This window comes from Dipteris shenzhenensis, chromosome 19 (assembly GCF_047967505.1).
Source record: "Dipteris shenzhenensis isolate YYH24624 ecotype China chromosome 19, Dip_SZ_1.0, whole genome shotgun sequence".
NCBI lineage: Eukaryota > Viridiplantae > Streptophyta > Polypodiopsida > Gleicheniales > Dipteridaceae > Dipteris > Dipteris shenzhenensis.
Genome location: NC_141614.1, coordinates 34,390,751 through 34,413,347, shown reverse-complemented (window position 1 = coordinate 34,413,347; position 22,597 = coordinate 34,390,751). Strand labels below are relative to the sequence as shown.

General features: G+C 41.7%; 1 protein-coding gene across 2 annotated transcripts in view; it reads left to right on the top strand.

The window, feature by feature from the left end:
* LOC147890381 (transcription termination factor MTERF2, chloroplastic-like) overlaps positions 1-14,955 on the top strand; it is a 52,653-nt gene extending 37,698 nt beyond the window's left edge. Inside the window, exons 3-7 of one of the 2 annotated variants that reach the window (XM_087390628.1) lie at positions 12,981-13,023; positions 13,117-13,196; positions 13,300-13,407; positions 13,581-13,855; positions 14,159-14,955. In XM_087390628.1, coding sequence (XP_087246754.1) covers positions 12,981-13,023; positions 13,117-13,196; positions 13,300-13,407; positions 13,581-13,855; positions 14,159-14,360 — 708 coding nt within the window. In that variant the 3' untranslated portion in view covers positions 14,361-14,955. Of the gene's footprint in view, positions 1-12,980; positions 13,197-13,299; positions 13,408-13,580; positions 13,856-14,158 lie in introns of both variants that reach the window. The other variant, XM_087390629.1, reaches the window with a different exon arrangement.
* Positions 14,956-22,597: the final 7,642 nt, after the last annotated feature.

Below are 22,597 nucleotides of genomic sequence, written 5' to 3'. Positions count from 1 at the left end.
TGGCATGGGACAACCTAAGGCTTACAAGGCTACAGATGTAAAGTCGTCCTTTAAACCCACTCCAAAGGATGATCTGAGTGATAAAAGAAACAAGTTGGTTAAGCAGTTATCTCAAGCAATTATTGATGACAGGAAGAAGAAGAATTTGTGCTATCTTTTTGGTGAGAAGTGGACCCCTAAACATAGGAATGTGTGCAAAGCAAAAACAGGAGCAAAGTTGAGCTTGATTCTAGAGATTGATGAGGACTTATCTCCTAATACTTCTGCAGCAGAATATGAATTTCATGAATATCAGGACTTTGTGAATGAAGGCCTTGATGATGATGAGGATCATAGTTCCAAAAAGGGAACCACCTTTCCCTTTGATCCAGGTGGGTTATCCATGTTTGACACCATGCTTATGGATGATAGTTTACCAAGGTGCTCAAATAGATCTAGACAATGGAACATTGAAGTTGTTGAAGGTTATGAGGATGAGATCAGAAATTCTGATGGAAATGATGCTGTTGATGATGATGAAGTGTATTGGGATACACAATCAGTTGTGTACAGCATATCTCTTGATGTTTTTATGGGCTGCAAGGGCTCTCAAACCCTTAGGTTAAAAGGAACAATCAATAACAGACCAGTCCACATTTTGGTTGACAGTGGGAGCACTCATAACTTCATTAATGCAAAGACACTTCAAACAGTGAGGATGCCCATCCACTTTGGATCATGGGATCAAAGTTGAGGTGGCTAATGGTCAGCATTCCCACAGTAAGCAATATTGTCAGGCAGCTCAAGTGCAACTTTCTCAAGACTTTACTTTTCATGGAGATCTATTTGTCTTGGAAATGGGACCTATTGACATTGTCCTTGGTTGTGAATGGTTGAGAATCTTGGGAGAATTCTCTATGGACCTTAACAGACTGTATATGAAGTTTATGCATGAAGCTAAGCACATCACTTTGATGGGTCACCAATCTCCTAAATTGTCCTTACTTTCTGCAAGAAGAATGGCTAGAGACCTCAAAAGTGTTTGTGGAGTCTATGCTATTTAGTTGATCAAGTCTCAAGAGGGTGATGGGTTGTTGGTGGAGGATAAAGACATGCAGTCCCTATTACAGCAATACTCTGATGTATTTGCTGATCTTCCCAACCATCTCCCTCCCATGAGAGATGTGGATCATGCAATTGTGTTGGAGCCAAGATCTAAGCCAATCGACAAAGCTCCATGCAGACTTTGTAGAGCTGAAAGGGAAGAGGTGGCAAGGAAAATAAAGGAACTCCTTGACAAGGAATTTATTACACACAGTCAGTCACCTTTTGCCTCTCCTGTGTTATTGGTTAAGAAGAAGGATGGCTCATTTAGAATGTGTATTGATTACATGGATTTGAACAAAATGACAGTTAAGAATAGGTTTATTATCCCTAGAATTGATGATCTACTGGATGAGCTTAGAGGGGCAAAGTACTTCACAAAGATTGACTTAAGGTCAGACTATCATCAAATAAGGATGAAGTAGGGAGATGAACATAAAACTGCCTTCAGGATAGAACGTGGGCTTTATCAATTCAAAGTGATGGCATTTGGTCTAACCAATGCACCTGCAACTTTCCAGGCATGGCTGAAGAAGTGGAATATTTGGGCCATATTGTCAGCAGTAGTGGCATTAAGGTGGATCCCAGCAAGGTAAAGTGTGTAAAGGATAGGCCTATACCTCAGAATATTACCCAGCTGAGAGGGTTCCTTGGTCTAGCATCATTTTATAGAAGGTTTATAAGGCATTTTGCCAAATTGGCAGCTCCTCTCACTGATCTTCTAAAAAAGAATGCTTTTCAATGGTCTGACAGTGCCAATAAGAGCTTTGAAGCATTAAGGGAGGCCTTAACTTCAGCGCCTATCTTGGTATGTCCTGATTTCTCTCAACCTTTTATAATTGAGGCTGATGCTAGTGGAAGGGGCATTGGAGCCGTCCTAAAGCAGAGTCATGGAGTTATTGCCTTTGAAAGTCGGAAATTGGATGACAAGGAGTCAAGTTTCCACATTTATGACCAAGAGATGTTGGCAATACTTCATGCAATAAAAAAGTGGCACCACTACATTTATGACAGCCATTTCGAGGTCAAGACCGATCATAAGACTCTTAGATATTTTCTATCTCATTCTTCTCTATCACCCAAGCAAAGGAGATGGCTATCCATTGTGCAAAACTATGACTTTGACATAGATTACAAGACGGGCAAAGAAAATATTGTGGCAGATTCTCTTTCCAGGATATAGGCTTGTACCTTATCATCTATTACTGAGGTTTATAAAGATTGGATCCATGGCATTCAAGAAGAGTATCTCAATGATCCTCAAGCAGTTGCTATGTTCCAAGACTTGCCAGATCCTAACTGTCAGCAATATCCCAATTTCAAGTTGCACAATGGGCTCTTGTGGTATAATGATAGAATATTTCTTACTGAAAATTCCTCATATAAGCTGCTAATCTTGCAGGAATTTCACTCATCTCCTATGGCTGGGCATATAGGCCTCAACAAGACGTATGATAAGGTAAAACAGAGTTTTTACTGGAAGGGTTTTTGAAGGATGTTCTTGCTTATGTTCAAAGCTGTAAGCCCTGTCAACAAAACAGGGAGTTGAATTTGAGGCCAGCTGGTCTACTACAACCTCTACCTATACCTCAAGGTAAATGGACACATATCAGCATGGACTTTATTACAGGTCTACCAGTGACCTCTATGGGTTGGAACAGCATCTTTGTGGTTGTTGATAGACTTACTAAAGCTGCCCACTTCATTTCTACTAAGACCCAATTTACAGCTTCCAAGGTGGCTAAGCAATTCATGGAGAATGTGTTTAAATTACATGGACTTCCTCAGGAGATTGTGAGTGATCGTGATGCTAAGTTCATGGGGCATTTTTGGCAAGAGCTTTTCAGTTCTATGGGAACACTTCTTACCCCAAGTACAGCAGATCACCCTCAAACTAATGGGCAAACAGAGAGGGATAACCGCTGGTTGGAAGAGTATCTAAGGCATTTTTTCTTTGAGACCCAAGCATGGTGGGATCAATGGTTGCATCTAGCTGAATTTTGTTATAATACCACCAAGCATACTTCAATTGGTATAAGCCCTTTTGAAGCCATGTTTGGGTGTAAAGCTCATGTCCCATCAACCATTATTGATCAAGCATTGACAAGCCAGCAAGCCAAGGATGATTTGGCTCACATGACTGCTCTATTACAGCAATGTAAAGATAATATGGTAAGGGCCCAAGCAAGGATGAAGGATTATGGTGATGAGCATAGGAGAGATCTTCATTTTGAAGAAGGGAATTATGTATTTCTCAGATTACAGAAGTCTAGGTATGCTTCTTTGAAAGGTAATACCAATGTTAAACTTGCTCATAGGTATTATGGACCTTACAAGGTTTTGAGGAAAGTTGGGGAAGTGGCTTATGAGTTGGAGCTCCCACCATCCTCTAGAATACACAAAGTATTCCATGTATCACTGCTCGAGAAGTATTTGGGGCCTAAGGAGCAAGTTATGGAAGAGCTACCTCCTATGGATGAAGAGGGCCAAATTGAGTATATACCTGAGAAGATCCTTGGATTTAGAGATCATGTGTTGAGGAACAAGTCCTACATGGAATATCTTATCAAATGGAGAGGTCTACTTGATGAGGAGTCTTCTTGGCAGCCATCTACAATTGTGGAGCAGTACCCTCAATTGCTTAGCTGAATTCTATGGGCAAAATTGAGTCTTTATGAGTAGATTTAATTTTCTCTTGCTATATAGCATATATGGACATGCTGCAGCCAGCATTCACTATCCTTTCTCAGATCAGCATGTCTCTCACTGGATTATATGATCAGATCTGTTATATTGGACAGCATAGCTCTTCCACCCGATTGCTTGATTTCTTGGGAATATTATATGATCCATTTACAGATCAGCATGCCTACAGGGAGGTATTTAATTGAGAAACTTCATTGTTCAGCTGATATGACCAGAATTGAGCTGTTCAGGTTTACAAGGAGCATTGTATGTCCAAGTTACAGCCTTTTCAAATTTGAGGACAAATTTCTATTTGAGGAGGAAGGATTGTAACAGAGGGTTACTTTTTACTTAGGCTAAAAGTTAGTAGAAAGGCCTTTATTGGCTTGTAAGTGTTTTCTTCTTTTTTTAAGGGGATACCATAAGTTGCCACGTGGCATCCTAGGAGGTAATCCCATAAGCAATACTGCTTTGTACTGCCTTGGGCCATACCTATATAAGGGCTCTAGTTATACTTGGCAATACAATACTCGGCTGAATTCTAAAATGGATTGACTTCCTCTTGTCCTTGTGCAGCCCCTCACAAGTCTCTGTTGATTAGGAGCAGACTTGTTGCAGAAAGACTTTGGAGTTGGTGATTTTATTATCAAATAACATCTCAAGGCGATCCCAAATCTCTTTAGCTGTTGACTTGAAGTACACATGATGGATGAGAGAGTCAGCCAAGCAAAGACCAATGAGGGCAATGGGTTTTGCATTTTGCTGCTTCCAAGCGTGCATTGTTGTTGATCAAGTAACTCAACTTTGTCGTCCTCAGCAACATCCCAAACTCCTTCACCATAAGGAGCAACTGCATCTTGGTTTGCCATGTGGGAATACCTTTCCCCTTGTGTTGGAGATATCATAGCCAAAGAGTGTGTTGATGTGATGTGTTGGTGTGAAGTAGTGAATCATGTGTGAGTGTCACATGTCACTATGGGACTTATCCCATATGCACTTGGTGCAAGTGTGTGAGTGTATAGCCTATAAGGTTTGTACTACTCACGATTATGAAGCACCCTATGTCTTCATTTATGTTTCATGTCCTCACACCCTAACCTTCTCTCTCCCTCTCTCCACCATGTTTCTAACATGGTATCAGAGCAGGTTAACCTACCATAGCGTCCTGCCACATCATCTATGACCTAACCCTAATTTTGCTCAACCTCTTCCTTTTTGCAGCCGCCTCAACTCTGCTTGTTTCTGCCTCAGGTCAGCCTCATTTCCGTCTCTTTTCAGCTGCCTTCTACCTGTTTAGGGTTTTCGCACAGCCGCCCTCTTTGCTTCTCTGATTGCGCTCTGTTTTGAAGCTTCTTCTGCCCGTTTAGCCTCTCCATAGTCTGCTGGTTGACACGTTTTCCAAGAGAGCCTTGCACACAAGCAAATTTGGAGCTGTTCCATTTCCGTTTGTAGTGTTTGCAGGCTGTTACAGCAGAGTTTGACCATTAGTGCTACCTTTTTGAGGATTTTGGACCTGCTACAGCACCTAGAGCAGTCCTCACGACGCCCACAAGTGCTCTTCTATTGGTTCATTCTTGCACTTCAGGGTATCTACTTGGTGTTATTTGACTTGGGTTCACTCAGTTCTCTGTTTCGAAGAGTTTTCTTGCTGCTTTTCCATTAGGGCTTGTATTTTGGATCCTCCGAGGTCATCCACCAGCAACTGGACACCTTTATTCACGCCTTTCTGAAGCTGTTGATTCATTTCAGAGCCCTAGACAAGCTCCTTTATTGGCTAGTTATCTATTTCAGCTTGCTACTTTTGCTACCTTAGTTTGACACTATGGAGCCTCGTACTCGTGGTGAAGACTCATCAGCACCACTTTCAGCTAGGGATGAGTAGCATGACAAAGCACTGGCAGTTATTGGTGTGAGGTTGGTTAACAAATTGCTTCTTCAACTTGACCTCAATACTTCAGCCAAGGAGAACCTTGACAAGCTCAAGAATATTTATGCTATAGCTACTGGACCTGATCAAGAAGCTTCATCCCTCTCTGAGGTGGTAGATGATGCTTAGCTCTATGTGTTTTTGTGTTGAGTCAAATAAAGCTTCTCAACCTTGAGTTGTCCCTCTAAACTGAATGTATTTGGAGTCAAGAAGAGGTACTCTGCCTTGGTTGTCCCCCAAAAGTGAATGCATTGTCTTTTACTTTGGTTTGATGGGATTGACCACCGAGTTCAATGTAAGGGGGGTGACGAGTGATGGTTTTCCCTTGCCGGTCGCAAGCTGACTGAGCACACGGGAGGTGTTGGATAGTTGGACTTGCTCTTTGTAGTATTGCGGTGGAGGGGGGATTGGTCTATTCTTTGCGTGTTGGGTCTCACACTCTTTGCTCTGAAGGGGGGTGTTGGAGATATCATACCAAAGGGTTTGTTGATGTGATGTGTTGGTGTGAAGTACTAGGAGTTCTAGTACTAGTTCATGTGTGTGAGTCATGTGTGAGTGCCACGTGTCACTATGGGACTTATCCCATATGCACTTGGTGCAAGTGTGTGAGTGTGTAGCCTATAAGGTTTGTACTTCTCATGATTATGAATAAGATAGCCTTTCATTATATTTCATTTCTTTCACACCCTAACCCCCTTTTTGTCCCTCTCCACCACGTTTCTAACACCTTGAACTTCTCCACGAGCAAGGAACTAGAAGACAACAAAGTCAAAAACCTTCGTGAAGGCGGGCAGCAAGCTGAGATGAAGAAACAGCAAAGGAATGGGCTGGTCTGGGCACATAGCAAACTCCTTGTGTGTAAAAGAGAAGATATAGATGCCTAGTGAAGCTCCAAACGTGAACCCAAATCAAGAAACAGGAAGTATAGCCCCGAAATGCAGAACTAAGCGCTACAGCAGGTCTGAACTCCTCAAAGCGGCTCACCAAGGCACTCCGAATTGCAAAAGCAGGTCTCTGAAATGAAAGACGGCTCCCTAGAACAGCTCCGAACGCTGTAGCAGGTCTCTGATGCAGAAAACAGCAGAAGTAAATGTGCTGAAGGCAAGGGAACTGCTCGAAAATGTCTCTATTGAGAGTGGTTATACAGTAGCAGCCTCAGAATAGCTTGAAAAAGCCTTCAAAGGCCTCGAAATATTGGACGCCGACCAGCTAGCTATGAGGCTGCTAAACCTTCACACATGCAGGTGCACCTTGCAGGAGCTGCCGATAGGGAGAGGGCTAAGGGTGCCTAGAGCACTCGAATGAAGGCAACAATGGAGGCAGCAAGGGACAAAGAAGTGGCTGGCTATAGAGGAGGCGAAAACAGTAACTAATGGCTGCAAAGAGATGGCAGAAAGGAGGCGGAAATAAGGCGGCTGAGAGGAGGAGACTGCATAGGCAGATTAGGGTTAGGGCTGGAGATGATGATGATGTGGTAGGGCTGACTTGCTCTGATAGCATGTTAGAAACATGGTGTGTGTCACCACAATGTAAATATCCTAAGTCAAAGTATAGTTGACCATTTATTTGATCATAATTAAAGAGTTTTTTATGTGTTAATTATGGTCAAAGAGTTCTTTTAATGGTCAAAGGATTGACTACGGTCAAAGATACTTGACTCTAGTCAAGTAAACCTGACTTCGGTCGGGGAGACTTGGTTTATTACCAAGAGGGTTAACCCCGGTTAACCAAGATGTGCCAACTTCGGTTGGAGAGACTTGGCTATAATTAAGGCGCCTCGACCCTTGGTCAAAGCTCCTTGATTATAATCAAGAGTGTTGACTCCGGTCAACCAAAGAAAAAATATATATTTTTATATTTGTTTAGGTGTGCACATGTATTCAGTGGGGACGCCCACCGTGACTAGAATTAGTCCACAGTGTATTATTTGCATGCAAAGCGCTAACAATTAATGGGTGCCATGGTGGTGCGCTTTAATTAATTGTTGCAGGTACTAGGAAGAGTTATTTTTCCTAAGCGTTACGGGAGCCTAATAAGCATCTAGGAGGCGGTTCGTGTGACCAAGTGCTTTGAAGACTCCAGAATGGCCCTTAGTGGCATGTAATAGGACTTAGTCTAAATTTTAGACATGTGGCATGTTGCCAATTTGAAATGAGCTTGAAGCTCTTGTAATGAAGGATTCACGTTTTGGATTAGAGGGTGTATCAGACAGCTCTACGCTGAACTTTTGTAACAGATTCTCTTCAAGTAATAAAATACCTTCGGGGGGGTCCAGCCCGACATGTTGTCCTGGGCCCTAGTGTCTCTGTTGAGAGAGAGAGAGAGGGAGAGCAAAAAGGAAAGTGTGCTTGCTGTCTTTTACGAAGGAGGTTCGTAGTGAATCAAAGAGTAATTGCTGTCTTTCAAGAGCGAGAGGTATTTCAGTGTGTGTGAGAGAGAGAGGGAGATAGGTGACCACTCTCAACATACCAGATGTCTTCTAGTTCTGATTGGCTATCAAGGGTATCTCCTCAATGATGATAAACAATTCAGGGATGACGACATTACTGCTGCTGTTGGTCTTCTCCTTAGGTCATCCTCCTTTTTTGGAGTTTCCTTATTTCCTTTGCTCTTGCTCTTTGCTGGGCATTGAGAACCTTGTCAGGGTGTGCGCCATCGTACATCTTCATTCGAAAGCTCTTTCTCAAGAATCCCGGCCCGAAGCTCCTCAAAAGTAATTGGGCTGCTCATTTGACCCATTGTTCGTTTCTTGATAAAGCCTGGTAGCTCTGAGGCAGCTTGCTCACTACAAGCCTTGCCAGCTTTTTGCACACACACACACACACACACACACACACGTATGTATGTATGTATGCATTTATGCATGAGTAAGTACATGTACATGTACATATATGTGTGTGTGTGTGCTACGTCCCTCAAGAAATACTTTTATGACTGTTTGCATGTGGGCGAGTTGGATTACTCTTAGTACCTGGCATATATACAAGTTCTCTAAAGATCCAATTTCTCTCCTTCTTGGAGACAACTTTTGTTAATATAATTGTATGGATTTCACTGAAAAAAGGTGTGTGTGTGTACATATACATACACACACATATGTATGTGTGTGTATACATATATATATGTGCATGTGTGTGTGTGTAATGTCACACTTCCAATTGTCATTATATTACAAGGAACAATCCGGAAAAAAGGGACAATCAGCTATAAGCATCAGAAGATGTCATTATATGACAAGACGGTAGTATAATCAAGATTCGGAGTATGTGCACACACACACACTTTTTTTTTTTTGGTGAAACCAGTAGCTATATTATTAACATGAAATCAATGTACATGGCATTAGACTCCAAAAGGAGCCTAATGGAAGAACTCAAAAATAGTCAGAAAACACTTCAAGACTAGTAGCATCCAAGTCCTTTGCAGCATAACTATCATATAAAGATTGCTTGAGGGACATTCTGAAGAAGGCATATGCCTGAGGAAACTGTTGTCCCATCCTAGAATGCAATCTCTGTGTCCAAAATTCAAATGGTCCATAGTAGCCAGAAACGAGCCCAGTGAAAGAAAAGGAGGAAAGGAGACATCTGAGATGAGAAGCATCTAAATATCCAAAATAGTTTCCTGAATCTGATAGAGGGAAATCGAAGCCGCAGCAAATGAGAGACATGAGTGAGCAATACTCGAGAGTGCAGGCAGGACCATAACAAGTGGGGAACTGTCTCGCGGGGATGAGAGCAACGAGGGCATGAAGAGGAAGCAATACGACGTGCTGCCAATTTCACCCCAATAGAAAAAGCTCCCACTATAGATCTCCAAAGGAAAAGCCTCTGTTTCAATGGCAATTTGGCTTTCCAAATTTTCTTGAGTTGTGATTGCCACCAAGATAAAGGCCTATCCAAATTCCAAAGAGTGTTGGCATGCTTATCAATCCATGGCGGTGGAAGAAGGAACCTGTAGACCATCGAGGAAGTGAGATTATGCATTGAAAGTGAACAGGTAGCAGGAGATGAGGAAACCAGATTCTAGTCCAGTAGTCTGTCCTTATAAACAGTGGAGGAACAGGAACAAATGGCTGCAACATAATTGTAAGTGTTCTCCAAATGGGTCTATGATGCAGACCCAAGGGGAATGTCCTGCAAGCTTGTGGAAATGAAAGCACATAACCATGTTGATCCACAACATCTCCAACAATTCTTATGCCCAATTTCATAATATTATATGCTTTAATAGGTGCCTGTAAAGCAAGAGGCGATTCAAACACCTTGCTCCAATGGATGCTTTCCAAGCGAAGAGAATTACCATGATGGGAAGAAGCACCTGACCATTTAGCATAAGAAAGAATTCTCTTCCAATCATGAATAAAAGCAGTAGAAACAGGACAACTAGGAATTTTCCCTTGAAAAGTGGTCATGACTGCTTCCCAGTGATCTGTAATCCAATGCCCATATGAATGGGACGTCATGTTTCCACACATAGCTGCTAACATAATAGCCTATGGCTGTTGTTGCTGGAAAAAATCTGCAATCATAGTGCTCTTTCTTGCTAACATATGAAATTGAAGATTGAGTATATTCAGTCCCCCATGAGTCTTAGGAGAACAAACAGACTGCATGGGAAGTAATCGCAAAGCCTTTTTGTGAGATTTGCTTTTCCAAAATATCTCCATAGCCTGGGACATATAAGAAGCCAAGTGCCTGATAGACCATGGAAGAAGAGGCAAGTAAAATTGCACATATGCCATAATGATAGACTGCACTATCCAAAGTCGAACATGTAGAGGCCAAGTGGACAAATGCCAATATTCCAGCTTCTTATTAATCTTTTGAAGCACCCATTTAAGCTGTTGTTGAGGGGTAATATTCCAGCCAATGGGATACCCTAAATGCCTCACAATGGTATGGGATGAAATAATGTGGCCTGGCCAGAGAAGTGCATGTCAATCAGCTTCTTTCAATGCTAGAAGATTTGACTTCTGAAAGTTAATATGCAGTCCAGCAGCTATGCCAAAATCATTCAGAGTCTGCATCAAATGAGAGAGGTCACTTTGAGAATTCCTGGGCATAAAATATGAATCATCAGCATATGCCTGTGCAAGAAATGGCTGTGCTCCTGGAATTTGCAATCCATGAAGGTGCCCTGTGGCTGCAAGATGGTCCATATGCAACAATAATGGATGAGTAGCAATAGCATACAATAGCGAACTAAGAGGGCAACCCTGTCTCACTGAGCGGGTCATAGTCCAGGTTCTTGACAACCCATCGCCAAGCAAACACTGCGCAGTGGCATGGGAATAGAGCCAGTAAATAATATGGACCAGCCGAGGACCAAATCCCAACTTATGCATGGTCTGAGAAATAAAATCCCAATGGATAGTATCAAATGCTTTTGCAATGTCCACCTGCAGAATGAGAACATCTTGTTTGGAATATTTGGCATACTCAATTGCAAGCAAAGCATTGGAAATATTGTCAGTAATCTGCCTTCTGGGAACAAACCCATAGGAACAAACCCATACTGCCTGGGATGAAGTGCTACTTGCAAAATAAATCGAACCCTAAGGACAATCATTTTGGCAATGAGTTTGTAAATGACTGGCATAAGAGATATGGGCCGCCAATCAGCCATTGTCTCACACAACCTTTTTTTGGGGATCAATTTGACAAGGCCATGTTTCCAAGAAGGAGGAAGAGATTGTACTGCCCAAGCATGATTGATCATAAGAAGAAGAGTGTTTTTGAGATCACCCCAAAATGCACGGAAAAATTCAACAGTCAATCCATCCCAGCCAGGAGAGCTGCCTTTACGTAAATGACTCAAAGCATCATCCAGTTCATGAAGCATAAAGGGCTGCTCCAATGCATGAGCCTGTTCCCGAGACAGTATAGGCTGAACATGCACAAGAAATTGAGACCTGGCTGCATTCACTTGCATCGAATGATCAGGCTGAGGAGAAAAGAGATGCTGGAGATTTTTTGTTGTTTGGTTGCGATTTCAAATCTTAGTAAGCATTGGGTTTACCCATGAGATTTTGGAATCTTCTGAAACCCAGATGGCAGCTTATGCTTGGGTACTGATGAGAACATAAGCGTAGCTTGGCTTTTTAAGTTATGGTTCTTTTTTATTTTTCCCTTTCTCATAATTTTGTCTAAAGTCACTTACAAACTCCCTTCTTTCCTTTGTTGTTTTGCTTGTTTTATACAAAATTTTAATTTGTAAGATCGAATATATTCTAGTCTTATGAAGGTATATCGTTTAAGCAAGCTATGGTAAAGAGTGTTCTATAAGATGGGCATGGGCTGGTTAGGAACATCATAGAGTACATCCATGTAAGTTTCCAAAGACAAGGATCTTTAATAGGACATGTGGATTTTCTTCCCAGTAATTCCATCAAAAATTGGTTGTAATTACTGCTATACAGGACCATTAAGAGCTCTTGTTCATAGCCGGCAAGAAACTGTCATTTCTTCCATTGCACAATGAAATCAGCCTAGGCCTACCATGTGGAACAGTTTAAAGGCTTGATGGTCGCCACTTTTCTTTCCCTGTGCACGGAATGGTGCAAAGGTTAAAACTCTAGTGGATGAGGATCATTATTTGGATGCCTAGTTAGAGCTCTATTCAATATCCCTTGTTGAATTGATGGACTCTGAAAGTGCCGAGACACTTAGTTTGAGAGGTAACATTTACGGCAGAATTGTTTCATATGTTGATGGACAATATCCTCAGTTTACAAACATTAAGAGCTTGCAAAAAGTAAAGTTTTGCAGCCATGGAGTTTGAGCATGGGTCGAGAGTCGAGGTTGCCAATGGGTAACACATGATTGTGTTACGAAGATGCACCAGTTTCATGGTTACACTTCCGCATATCTTTGCATTGGACATGGGTCTCATGCATATCTTTGCATTGGACATGGGTCTCATTGACACTGTTCTGGGATGTGATTGGTTGAATTTTCTACATAGGCTGGTGAAACAGGGCATGGTGGGCAAGATACCAGGTTGACCAGATGGGGATGAATGGCTGCAAAAAACGTGAGCAAAAGGTGGAACAGGGGGTGGAAAGAGGGAGGCAGGGGTGGGGGAGGGAGGGCAGTATGGAGGAAGGAAAGATAGGAAGAGGGAGAGGGGCACAGCTGAGGTGGTTTGGTGGGCAGGGAGCTCAGGAACAAGCTAGAAATGTCAGTTTCAGTTCTTTTTCTTTTTCATATTTAATGTTAGATTTTATACTAACATTAAAATTGCTAATCTTTTTTATCATGTCATTTTATGGCAATAATTGCAGTTGGACTACTTGAAGGGCTTTGGTTTGGATGATAAGACTTTGGGTAAGGTGATAGCAAGCAAACCTCAGTTAATTGCTTGCAGTATTGAGGATGATTGGAAGCCTCTGATCAGATTACTATATTATCTTGGAGTAGATGGATATGGTTTGAGGCGAATCCTTTGTGTCCAACCATCTGTGTTTTGCCTCAATTTGGTTGATAACATCGCACCAAAGGTATTTTTTGTTTGCTTAGACTGTTAAGCTTGTTTTTTTCTAGAATTATGCTATGCCATACTCGCAGATATCACTAAAGTTTGAATACTGTCTTAATGTTCAGATACGTTTTTTGCGCGCTGTGGGTGTGCAAGAGGAGGCTGTTGGCAGTCTTATTGTCAAGTTTCCCCCGTTGTTGAGCTACAGCCTCGACTTGAAAATTCGACCCCTGGTAAGAAAGTTTCCCAGTTCAATTTATTGAGGGAGGTGCAAGTTTGTGTTATTTTAACTACGGCTTGTTTTTGGCTAATAGAGCTCCATCTTTTGTGCTTTCATCTAAGGATCTGTGCACTAATAAAATATGTCACTAATAAAATATGTTTTGTTCACTGTTTAAATCTTCAGGTAAAATTCCTTTTGGAAATGGCAGGGGTGCCAGCAGAGAAAGTGGGAAAAGTTCTCTCAATGCAACCTGATCTTATTGCACGCAGCTTGCCTAACAGACTTGAGATTGTTGTGAAATTTTTTCTTTTTCATGGCATTCAGAAACAGGAAATAGGTGCAATGGTTTCTGATTTTCCAATGCTTCTTAAGTATAGTCTGTCAATATTAAAACCAAAATTCAAGTACACGATCTACGTCATGGCAAGGCCATTGAAAGAAGTCGTTAAGTTTCCAAGGTAACAAGTCTATCAGGAGTATCTTTGTCGTTCTGTATATGCACAGAACTTTTCATTTCAAAACAGATCAAATTTGTTTGATTTCTTAACTTGGAGATGTGGTAATTAAAGGTCGGTCCAATTTAAAAAATTTCATAGTTAGTTCAAAGTTTTGTGGAAAAAAAACAAATTGATTGTTCCGCATAAAAAAATTCACTAGTTCGTTCAAAGTTTGTTGTGTTTTTTTGTGGGTGAAAAAGAAAGTGATTGTTTGGCATAAACCAAGATGGATATCGCATAACTGATTCTTGTATGTCTGGATAGGTTATTCAGCTATTCTCTAGAATCAAGGATTGCTCCGAGACATAAGATGCTTGCTGAAAAAGGGCTTCAGTTTGATCTAAAGGCAATGTTGGCTTGTAGTGATGAGGAGTTTCTCAGCAGATTGGAACATGATTGTGACACAACTGAGAATTGTAAGAGTCAGGAGACTTGCCATTCAGAGATTGCACTGGAGAATGAATGAATGGATGCGTCAGGTTTTCAATGAAACAAGGAGAGCCTTATACTGGAGCAATTGTAATATGCGTTTCACGTTATGATTTCAGAAGCGCACACAAAAATGCTCAAGTTTATGTGCCTCGTCATTTATGTGTACCTTGCAAATGGGAAGATTTGTGAAGATCTCGTGCTGCAACGTCCTTTCATTGTGCTGTTCAGGATATGCAGAAAGAGTCCTTTGATGACGTTACTGGAGAAACATCACTACAGATATAGAGCCCAAAATGGAGGCAGCTGTTACGAAATCTCCAGTGCCTTCTTGAACAGAGAGATGGTGAAGGCCTAGGCACAGGAGCAGCTCCTTCAAGTTCAGGAAAAATGGGTCTTCAATGTATATGGGGTAACAACGGAACAATGCAATGTTCTCTAAGATGTATATGGGGAACAATTAGGACGACCTTGAATGAATGTCGTGCTCTGTTGTTTTTGTATTTATTTTATTTGGGCTGGGGGTTTCCCCTTGTAAAATCTCATTTTGTTCTGTGATTGATTAACCACAAATTTACATCTCGTGATAAGTTCCTCATTTTCTTTCTGATATGATGAAAAAAAATAAAGCGATGACGGGGGAAGGCAGATGGGTCAAGTTTTCTTAAATCTCAACCTTTGGGATGCATATATTTGAAGAGATACAAGCTCTCACGGAGGCCTTGTGGGAGTTTCATAGTCAATGTTGTCAAATAAAGTTTGAGAAAATTATTGGATCTAAATAAGATGGAGTGTAAGTATTCGATCCACATTTTTGTAGTAAGAAGTTCGAGGGCCTAGTAAGAAGTTTGAGGCCCCCAATCCTGCATCAGCCCACCAGAATATAACAGGCCATTCAGTCTAAGTAGTTAAATTTTTTTACCTAGTGGTCTTTTGGTTATGTACATCTTCATTTCCGTACATATTCTTCAGCATTTGTTGAAGGAACAACAACATTTGTTCCTTCACTATTTCTCTTCAAGACATTAAGGATATGTGTCATATTTCTATCTCTTTGAAGTATTCCTGATATGGATAATGCATTAGGTGTGTTTTAAGGCCGCATAAAGGCTGGTTTGACAAGTTATCTTGCAACTTGATGGATTGATTGTTTTAACTCAGTAAAGACATATATAGCTCTACTATACCATCTATCTTGTGTTTAGGTCACATCCCTAATGGTTAGGTACATTAGATATGCTAGGTACTCTCTAGTACTCTTTAGGTATGTTAAGTTTCTCATAAAACTAAAAATTTTGTACGTCCATACAATACCTATTTTGCGAGTCTAATGTCATGGGTGTCTACTTTTATCCTATGTGCTTTTGTTAATGCGCTGTGTCTGCCAACTTTGCTTCAGCCTTGGCTCACAAAACGATCATGGGCCAATAGTGTGCTATGCTCCTAGAATTTGGCTCCAGCTCCAGCTACCAGCGATCATATCACCATAAGACTTAAGACTATATATTATGTAATGTGCATCTAAGTTATAACTCTATAATCTAATGTATTTACATCGGATACTTATGAGGTTTATGTATATATATACTTACATACGGTTATTTATTCATTTATTGGCTTTTTGCTTTTGTCGATGCGTTGTGTCTCCCTCTCCCAACTTTTGCTTCAATCTTGGCTCACAAAACCATCTTGGGCCAACAATGTGCTACATTTCTAAAATCTGACTCCAACTACCAACTATCGTACCATTATAAGACTATAATATGTAACGTGCGTGCAAGAAGTTATGACTATTCATGGATACTTATAAGGTTTATACATACATGTGTGTGCACAAGCGCGCCGCTAATGGGCCTTTGGTCGTCGTACCATGGTCGTACTATTCTTTTTTAAAATAAAAAATAAAATGCGGATTTATATTATCATGTGAAAAATAGAAACAATCGTTTTTTACATCAAAAGTTCTCTTGGGGGGAAGTAGTACTGTGAGAAGTAGGGGATTTCATCTATCAAAAGAAGTTGTGCTGAGCTGGGCCAAGTGATAGGTACGTCAGTTCGTCTCTTCCTTCGGGACGACATAACCATTGTGATAACAACAGTACTTAGGATATGCATGTAGGGACATGAGTGTCTCTGCTTTTGAGCCTTCCCTGAGAGTTCTCTGTGTGGTCGTTGCAGGGACTGGAGGAATCGTTCTCTTCACATATTCTCGCTGCGCACTTTAACAGAGGTGCTCGTAGGGTCAGCACGTGAGATAGGTCTCTTGAAGATAGATGGGCATGGTGAGGTTCTCTGCGGTTCTTTGGGGTTAGCAAACTTCTGAACTTGAGTGGGTGGCACACATCGCACCGCGGTGCTCTCGTCAGGTAAAGGAGGAAGAGTAACAGGTATAATTGCAGCAGTGGAACTGATAGAGGCGGGGACAACATCCTGAGTGGGGGCGAGAGGTTGCGTTCCCTGGGATGCCTAATTGCTCTGCTCTTGGTATCGCATTTCCTCCCTTTCTTTTGCCTCTCTGTGCAAGATTATGGAGTTGTGCCAGGATGCGTGTTCTCTTTTGCCAAGTTGTCCTCTTTCTGGACGTACACTTGTAGCTGAGTCTGGGGTTGGAGAATTCTCTGCAGATTATCACTTCGCTCCTAGTTGCATATATAGATTTAGAAAAAAATCAGTAGTATCAATAATGTTATCGTTAAAAACTTTTGTGCATCGAGTAAACCAAATTGACCATAGCACAGAAGCACAAATAGCATTCCAGTTGGGGAGAGCTCTGCTAGGTGTGCTGCGTAGGTAGGCAAAGTTGAACGGGAGCTTGGCATGTTGTAACTTTGCTGAAGACCACAGAGTTTTGGAAAGTCTATAGTTAAGGAAGAGGTGTGGAATGTCCTCTTGTGCACACCTACATCTCTTGCATATTCCGTCACTGTGACCTATCCTCCGCGCTCGACTGGCTGTCCAAACTCCTTTGTGCAAGATTAACAAACTATTTCTCTAAGATGTTCTTATCCCACATCTTTTCGAATCTCTTCTTCCAGGTTCTGGTCGAGTCTCTCCTGTGCCATATCAAGTTGAGGAGGATTATTACGTCTTCTTGTCCTTCTATCCGGATGGGGATAGGAGTCATCTGAGTTTGAGTTGCCCATATGAACTCCTTTAGGGATGGCTTGAGACGGCCTCCCATCCATGGGAGGTTCTCTCTCGACCATACTAGTTCTCTCATGTATCAGTCTCAAATCAAACCTGTTGATTCGATAGTTGGCTATCGATATTTCATCGTCCAACCACTTTCTTTGCTCTCGGTTCAAGAGATTCCCCCACACTCTTATGCTCTTTTTGTTAAGACAAAGAGCTCCTTTCAGGTCTTCGTCACTCCCCTGTGAGTTCGGCCATATTAGATCGAACCAGATTAGGTCTTGGCTACATAAGGTACCCGTCTTTCTTGAGAAGCCCTTCCAGGTGATATATGGGCGCGTTGATTCCCAGGCTTGCCACATTCCCTTCCAAAGTTCCGATCCTTTAGCGACAGGTGGTTCTTTGCCCCGAAGTGCAACCTCAAATGGAATCTGCTTCCAGTGTCTGCATCTTTTGAGCTTGACTTTTTTTATGTTGCAATGGATTAAAGTAGCCCAAGTTGAGTCGGGATCTAGAAAGGCTTTGGTTATCCATTGGTTCATGAATCTTGCCGCAGACTTCTCGATATCCACAATACCTAGCCCTCTTGTCTCTTTGGGCATCGTGCAGACTTGCCATTTTACTTTGGCCATTTTGTGGTGGTTTGTGTCCCCCCCCCCCCCCCCACAGGAAAGACCGAAAATAGCTGTTAATTTTTCCCCCACTCTTTTTAGTTGGTGCCCAACAGGAAATAAAGTAAAGAATCGATAAATAGATATAGGATTTAGGACAAGCTTTCTCCTTGCGAGAGTTGGTTGCAGGCCTAGCCACTTATTGATTTTATCCTTGATTCTGCCGATTACCCAGTCCCATCGATCATTTAATGAGCATCTGAAGCCCATGGGAATACCTAGTAATTAGAAGACCTCTTTTCCTCCTATGACTTTGCATCCTTTGTCTATTAGGAACTGGGGAGGTGGATTCATGGTATCATATATAGCTATTTTTTTCGTGATAGATTTTGGAGCCTGAGGCTAGACAAAAGACTTTTAAGCAATCCAAAATGTCAGCCATTGATTGCTCATCGTTGTGCGGGGGTCAGCCTGCAAATTGTTGACAGATGTTCTGTCTTCCTTCTTCAACCTGGATACCTTTCAATGTTCCGTTGTCCACCTTATCTTGAATAAGCCAACCAAGGGCATCCGTTGCTATCGCGAAAAGCAAGGGTGCTAGAGGGCATCCTTGTTTGATGGACCTAAGGTGAAGCCTTACCATTAATCTCTATCTTTCTTCTGGCTTGTGAGAGGAGGGCATCTATGGACGAGATGAAGTTGGGACCTACTCCCATGTCCTATAAAGAGGATAGGATAAAGCCCCATTCCTTTCGTAAGCTTTGTCAAAGTCAACTTTGAGGAAGAAAATATCTTGTTGGGTTTCCTCCTCTAGTTCAAGACCTTCCAAGAGAGTGAGGATTGCCTCGAGGATATGCTGCCCTTGAATAAAGCCTTTCTGCTCTTCTCTTATCCACTTCTGCATCTTGATCCTTACTCTGATGGCCAATGCTTTGGAAAAAATCTTATAGCTAGTGTTCAGCATTAGGGCCTCCTTTCGAAATTAGCTTGATCATCCATGTGTTGATTCTTGGATCCAAGAATCCTTTTTCTTTTGATTCTTGCCAAAGATTCATTAAGCAGGGGCCCACTGTGTCCCAAAAAACTTGGTAAAATTCCACTAGGAGCCCATCCTCCCTTGGTGTCATACCTTTCGCCATCGCATCAACTGCTCCTTTTAATTCTTCTAGTGTGAGGTCTTTGTCTAGGTACTGACAATCAAAGGGGGAGACCTGCTTGATTCTAGTATGTCGGCAGTGCTCTAGCTCTAAGTTTTTTCGTTGAAAGTACCTCAGCCTCTCCAAGTATATTTTGGAAGTGGGACAAGACTAATAACATAATCGCGTTTGGATCTTGCACCATCCTCCCATCTTTATGGAGGGCATTTAACGATTCCTTAGCGTGCTTCTTTTGGAGACTTTTGAACATTTCATCATTGGCTCTGTCGCTTTTACCTGCCCACCACTCTCTTGTGTAGATTATGGCCTGTCTTGCTTCGATCTCTGCCTTAGCTTTCATGTTGTTTCTTGCGTTCCTTAGTTGTGTCTGTCCCTGAGGTGAATTATCATCCTCAAGACCCTTTATCTGATCTTCTAGTACTTGCCGCCTCCCGAGTCTAGCTTTGTCTGATCTTCACTTGATAGCCTTCAAGAAGCAACTTTTACGCTTTGTAGCTCTCACCCATTTATCCAACGTACTGGTAGTTCCATTGAAGGACTTTGGACAAATTATTACAATATTAGTTTGCACATATGGTAGTTGGAAGAAAAAAGGGTTCACCTTGAACCAAGATCGAAAGCTCCTCCCTTCACTCTTTTCGAGGTAGATTAAAACTGGTTTGTGATCAAAGAAGGGGAGGGACATAAGAGTGCTGGCCTTATGGCAGAGAGCGTCATCTAAGATTCTTCTAGAGAAGTACGCTCTGCCCGGACGAGGTTTTTTGAGGTTTTGTTCTAACTGGCTGTTTGACCAGGTGAAAGAAGTATCTTCTGATGCATCAATAAAAAAGGCTTGGTCCTTTAGGTTGTTTCAATGTGTCATATTGCTCCCTCTTAGGACATTACCTAAACCATTCCATCTATCTCTTTTGCTTTCGACCATGTTGAAGCCCCCCAAGAGGATAGTGTTGTCTTGTAGAATCTTGCCATCCCATAGGAGTGCTCTATCTCTAACAGAGGTAGGGGCATAGATTGAGAAGATCTGGCACACTAGGTTGGGGTGAATGAAGCCAACCCCTATTCGACTTTGACCAAAGGTGGATAGGACCCCTCCTACGGCTTGAGACAAGTGCTTGGCAATGCCCAAAACTGTCCCCCCTCTATCCTCTTCGTGTTCAGTATAGAACCACAATCTTTTGTCATCAATCTGGTTTAGTTGCCATCTTAACTTAGGCCCCCCAGTTTTGACTTCCTAAAGAGCTAAGAAGTCAGGGTTGAGACCTCTAGCATGGATCCATCTTTTGCAGATTACTATTTGACATTCCTTGTACATTTACACTTAGGAAAGAGAACTTTTCTTGTTTCTACATCATTGGGTAAAACTTTTATTTTTTTTCTTCTTGAAGTTAAATTGAGGAGAAAGAGTAAAGCCTCTCGACATCCTTCTCTTTTCTCTCTCTATGGAGCTTGGGTCTTTGGATTTCTCACTCGAGGGTTATGATTGTAGACTTTGTTTTTTAGCCTGGATAGTCTTTCTCCCTTTCACCAAGGTGAATGGAGGGTCATCCTTCCCCAAGGCAGTGTGTTTCGCTCATTCTAATTGAGCTTCAAAATTCTGAGTATTCTCTATGATCTCTTCTTCCTCTGAGCTTTCTATCAACTTTTCCTCAGGGGTCGCACTCGTGTCTACTTCATTTTCTTTTCTAACTTCCCTCCACTGGATGTTCTCCTTTTCGTGAGCCTTGGTTTTGGGTTCTGCTGCAGCTGCACATTCTTGGGGGGGGGGATTGGTTCCTCCACAGGACTTTCTTTTCTATGGTTATTCATGGATGGACAATCTTTGATGAAGTGTCTGTAGGCCACACACAAAGCAGGAGTTGGGAATATTCTTGTAGAAGACTTTTTGAATAATTTCCGCTCCATCGCCATTGAGCACGCGAATGGTGTTAGGTGGCTCTGTTGCGCTAGATCCATCAAGACACAGTCTTGAGGGTTACCTCTCGGGCTTATGAATCTTTCCGTTTCTTGACCCAAGAACTGACCTAGTGGGGCACAGAGGGCCTCTACTTGCAAGAAGAGGGAAAGAGGCAAATTAGGGAATCCTACCCAAATTGGGGCTTTGGAGGGTAGTGGCAAATCAAGATTAAAAGAAGGATCCCACATCTGAACAGACAAGGGTTGGCTTCTAATCATCCATGTACCCTTCTGTACTACCTCTGAAGCCATCTCTATCTTCTCAAACAAGAAGACAATATATCCATTCCTGAGGAAACGAATGCTAGTAACATTTAGACCTTTACGCGACCAAAACTTTTTAACCTAGCCTTTGAGGAACATCATCCCACCACCGCACAAGAGGAGAGCCACTTAGTGGTTTCGTTTAGAATAACATTATGTACCTTTATTGTTGGGAGCTTACTTTTGAAAGTGCCACTATATGCTCGAGCCTTTTCAGGATCTTTGACTGCTGCTTCTACTGAGGTGTTGGTGGCAGGATCCTAGAAGATCTTTTTGGCTCTTGGTGAGAGTTGTTCCCATGTTGAGGTGTGGGTGGCAAGATCCTAGATCTTTTTGGCTCTTGGTGAGAGTTGTTCCCATGCTGATTGCTTTGGGATCCCTAAGGGTTTAAACAAGCTTCTGCCGCCTCCTTGGACGGCACCCACATAGGTTCCTCTCTCTGACAGGGCCTTCCCTTTCTTGGTCTGCTACACCACATGTTGGGGGGGGGGGCTCCATGAGTCGGACGCTTCTGTGCTTGCGCCGCAAACAACACCGATTTTGCATTTTGTATTCTATTCGTGTCCTGGTGGAAGGATGAAATACTGTCTGGTGAGGATCTGAAATCCTGTACATTTTTCTAAATGAAATGTATCTTTTACAAAATAAAAAGAGTGTGTGTGTGTGGGGGGGGGGGGGGGTGTCGGTGTGTGGGTGTTATTTATTGATTTATCTATTCACAATACATACTATAGTCTTATAGTGATACGATAGTTGGTAGCTGGAGCTGGATTTTGGAAACATAGCACACGGTTGGTCCAAGAGGGTTTTGTGAGCCAAGGTTGCCATCAAGAAGCACAAAATAGTAAATTAAAAAAGATTAAATTATTTATATTATATAAATCTACTTACATAAATATAAATAGAATTTAATATATTTACATTTCATATATATATATATATATATACACACACACACATATACATACATACATACATACATACATACATACATACATACATACATACATACATACATATATATATATATATATATATATATATATATATATATATATACACATATACATATACATACATACATATATATATATATATATATATATATACACATATACATATACATATACATATACATATACATACACATATACATA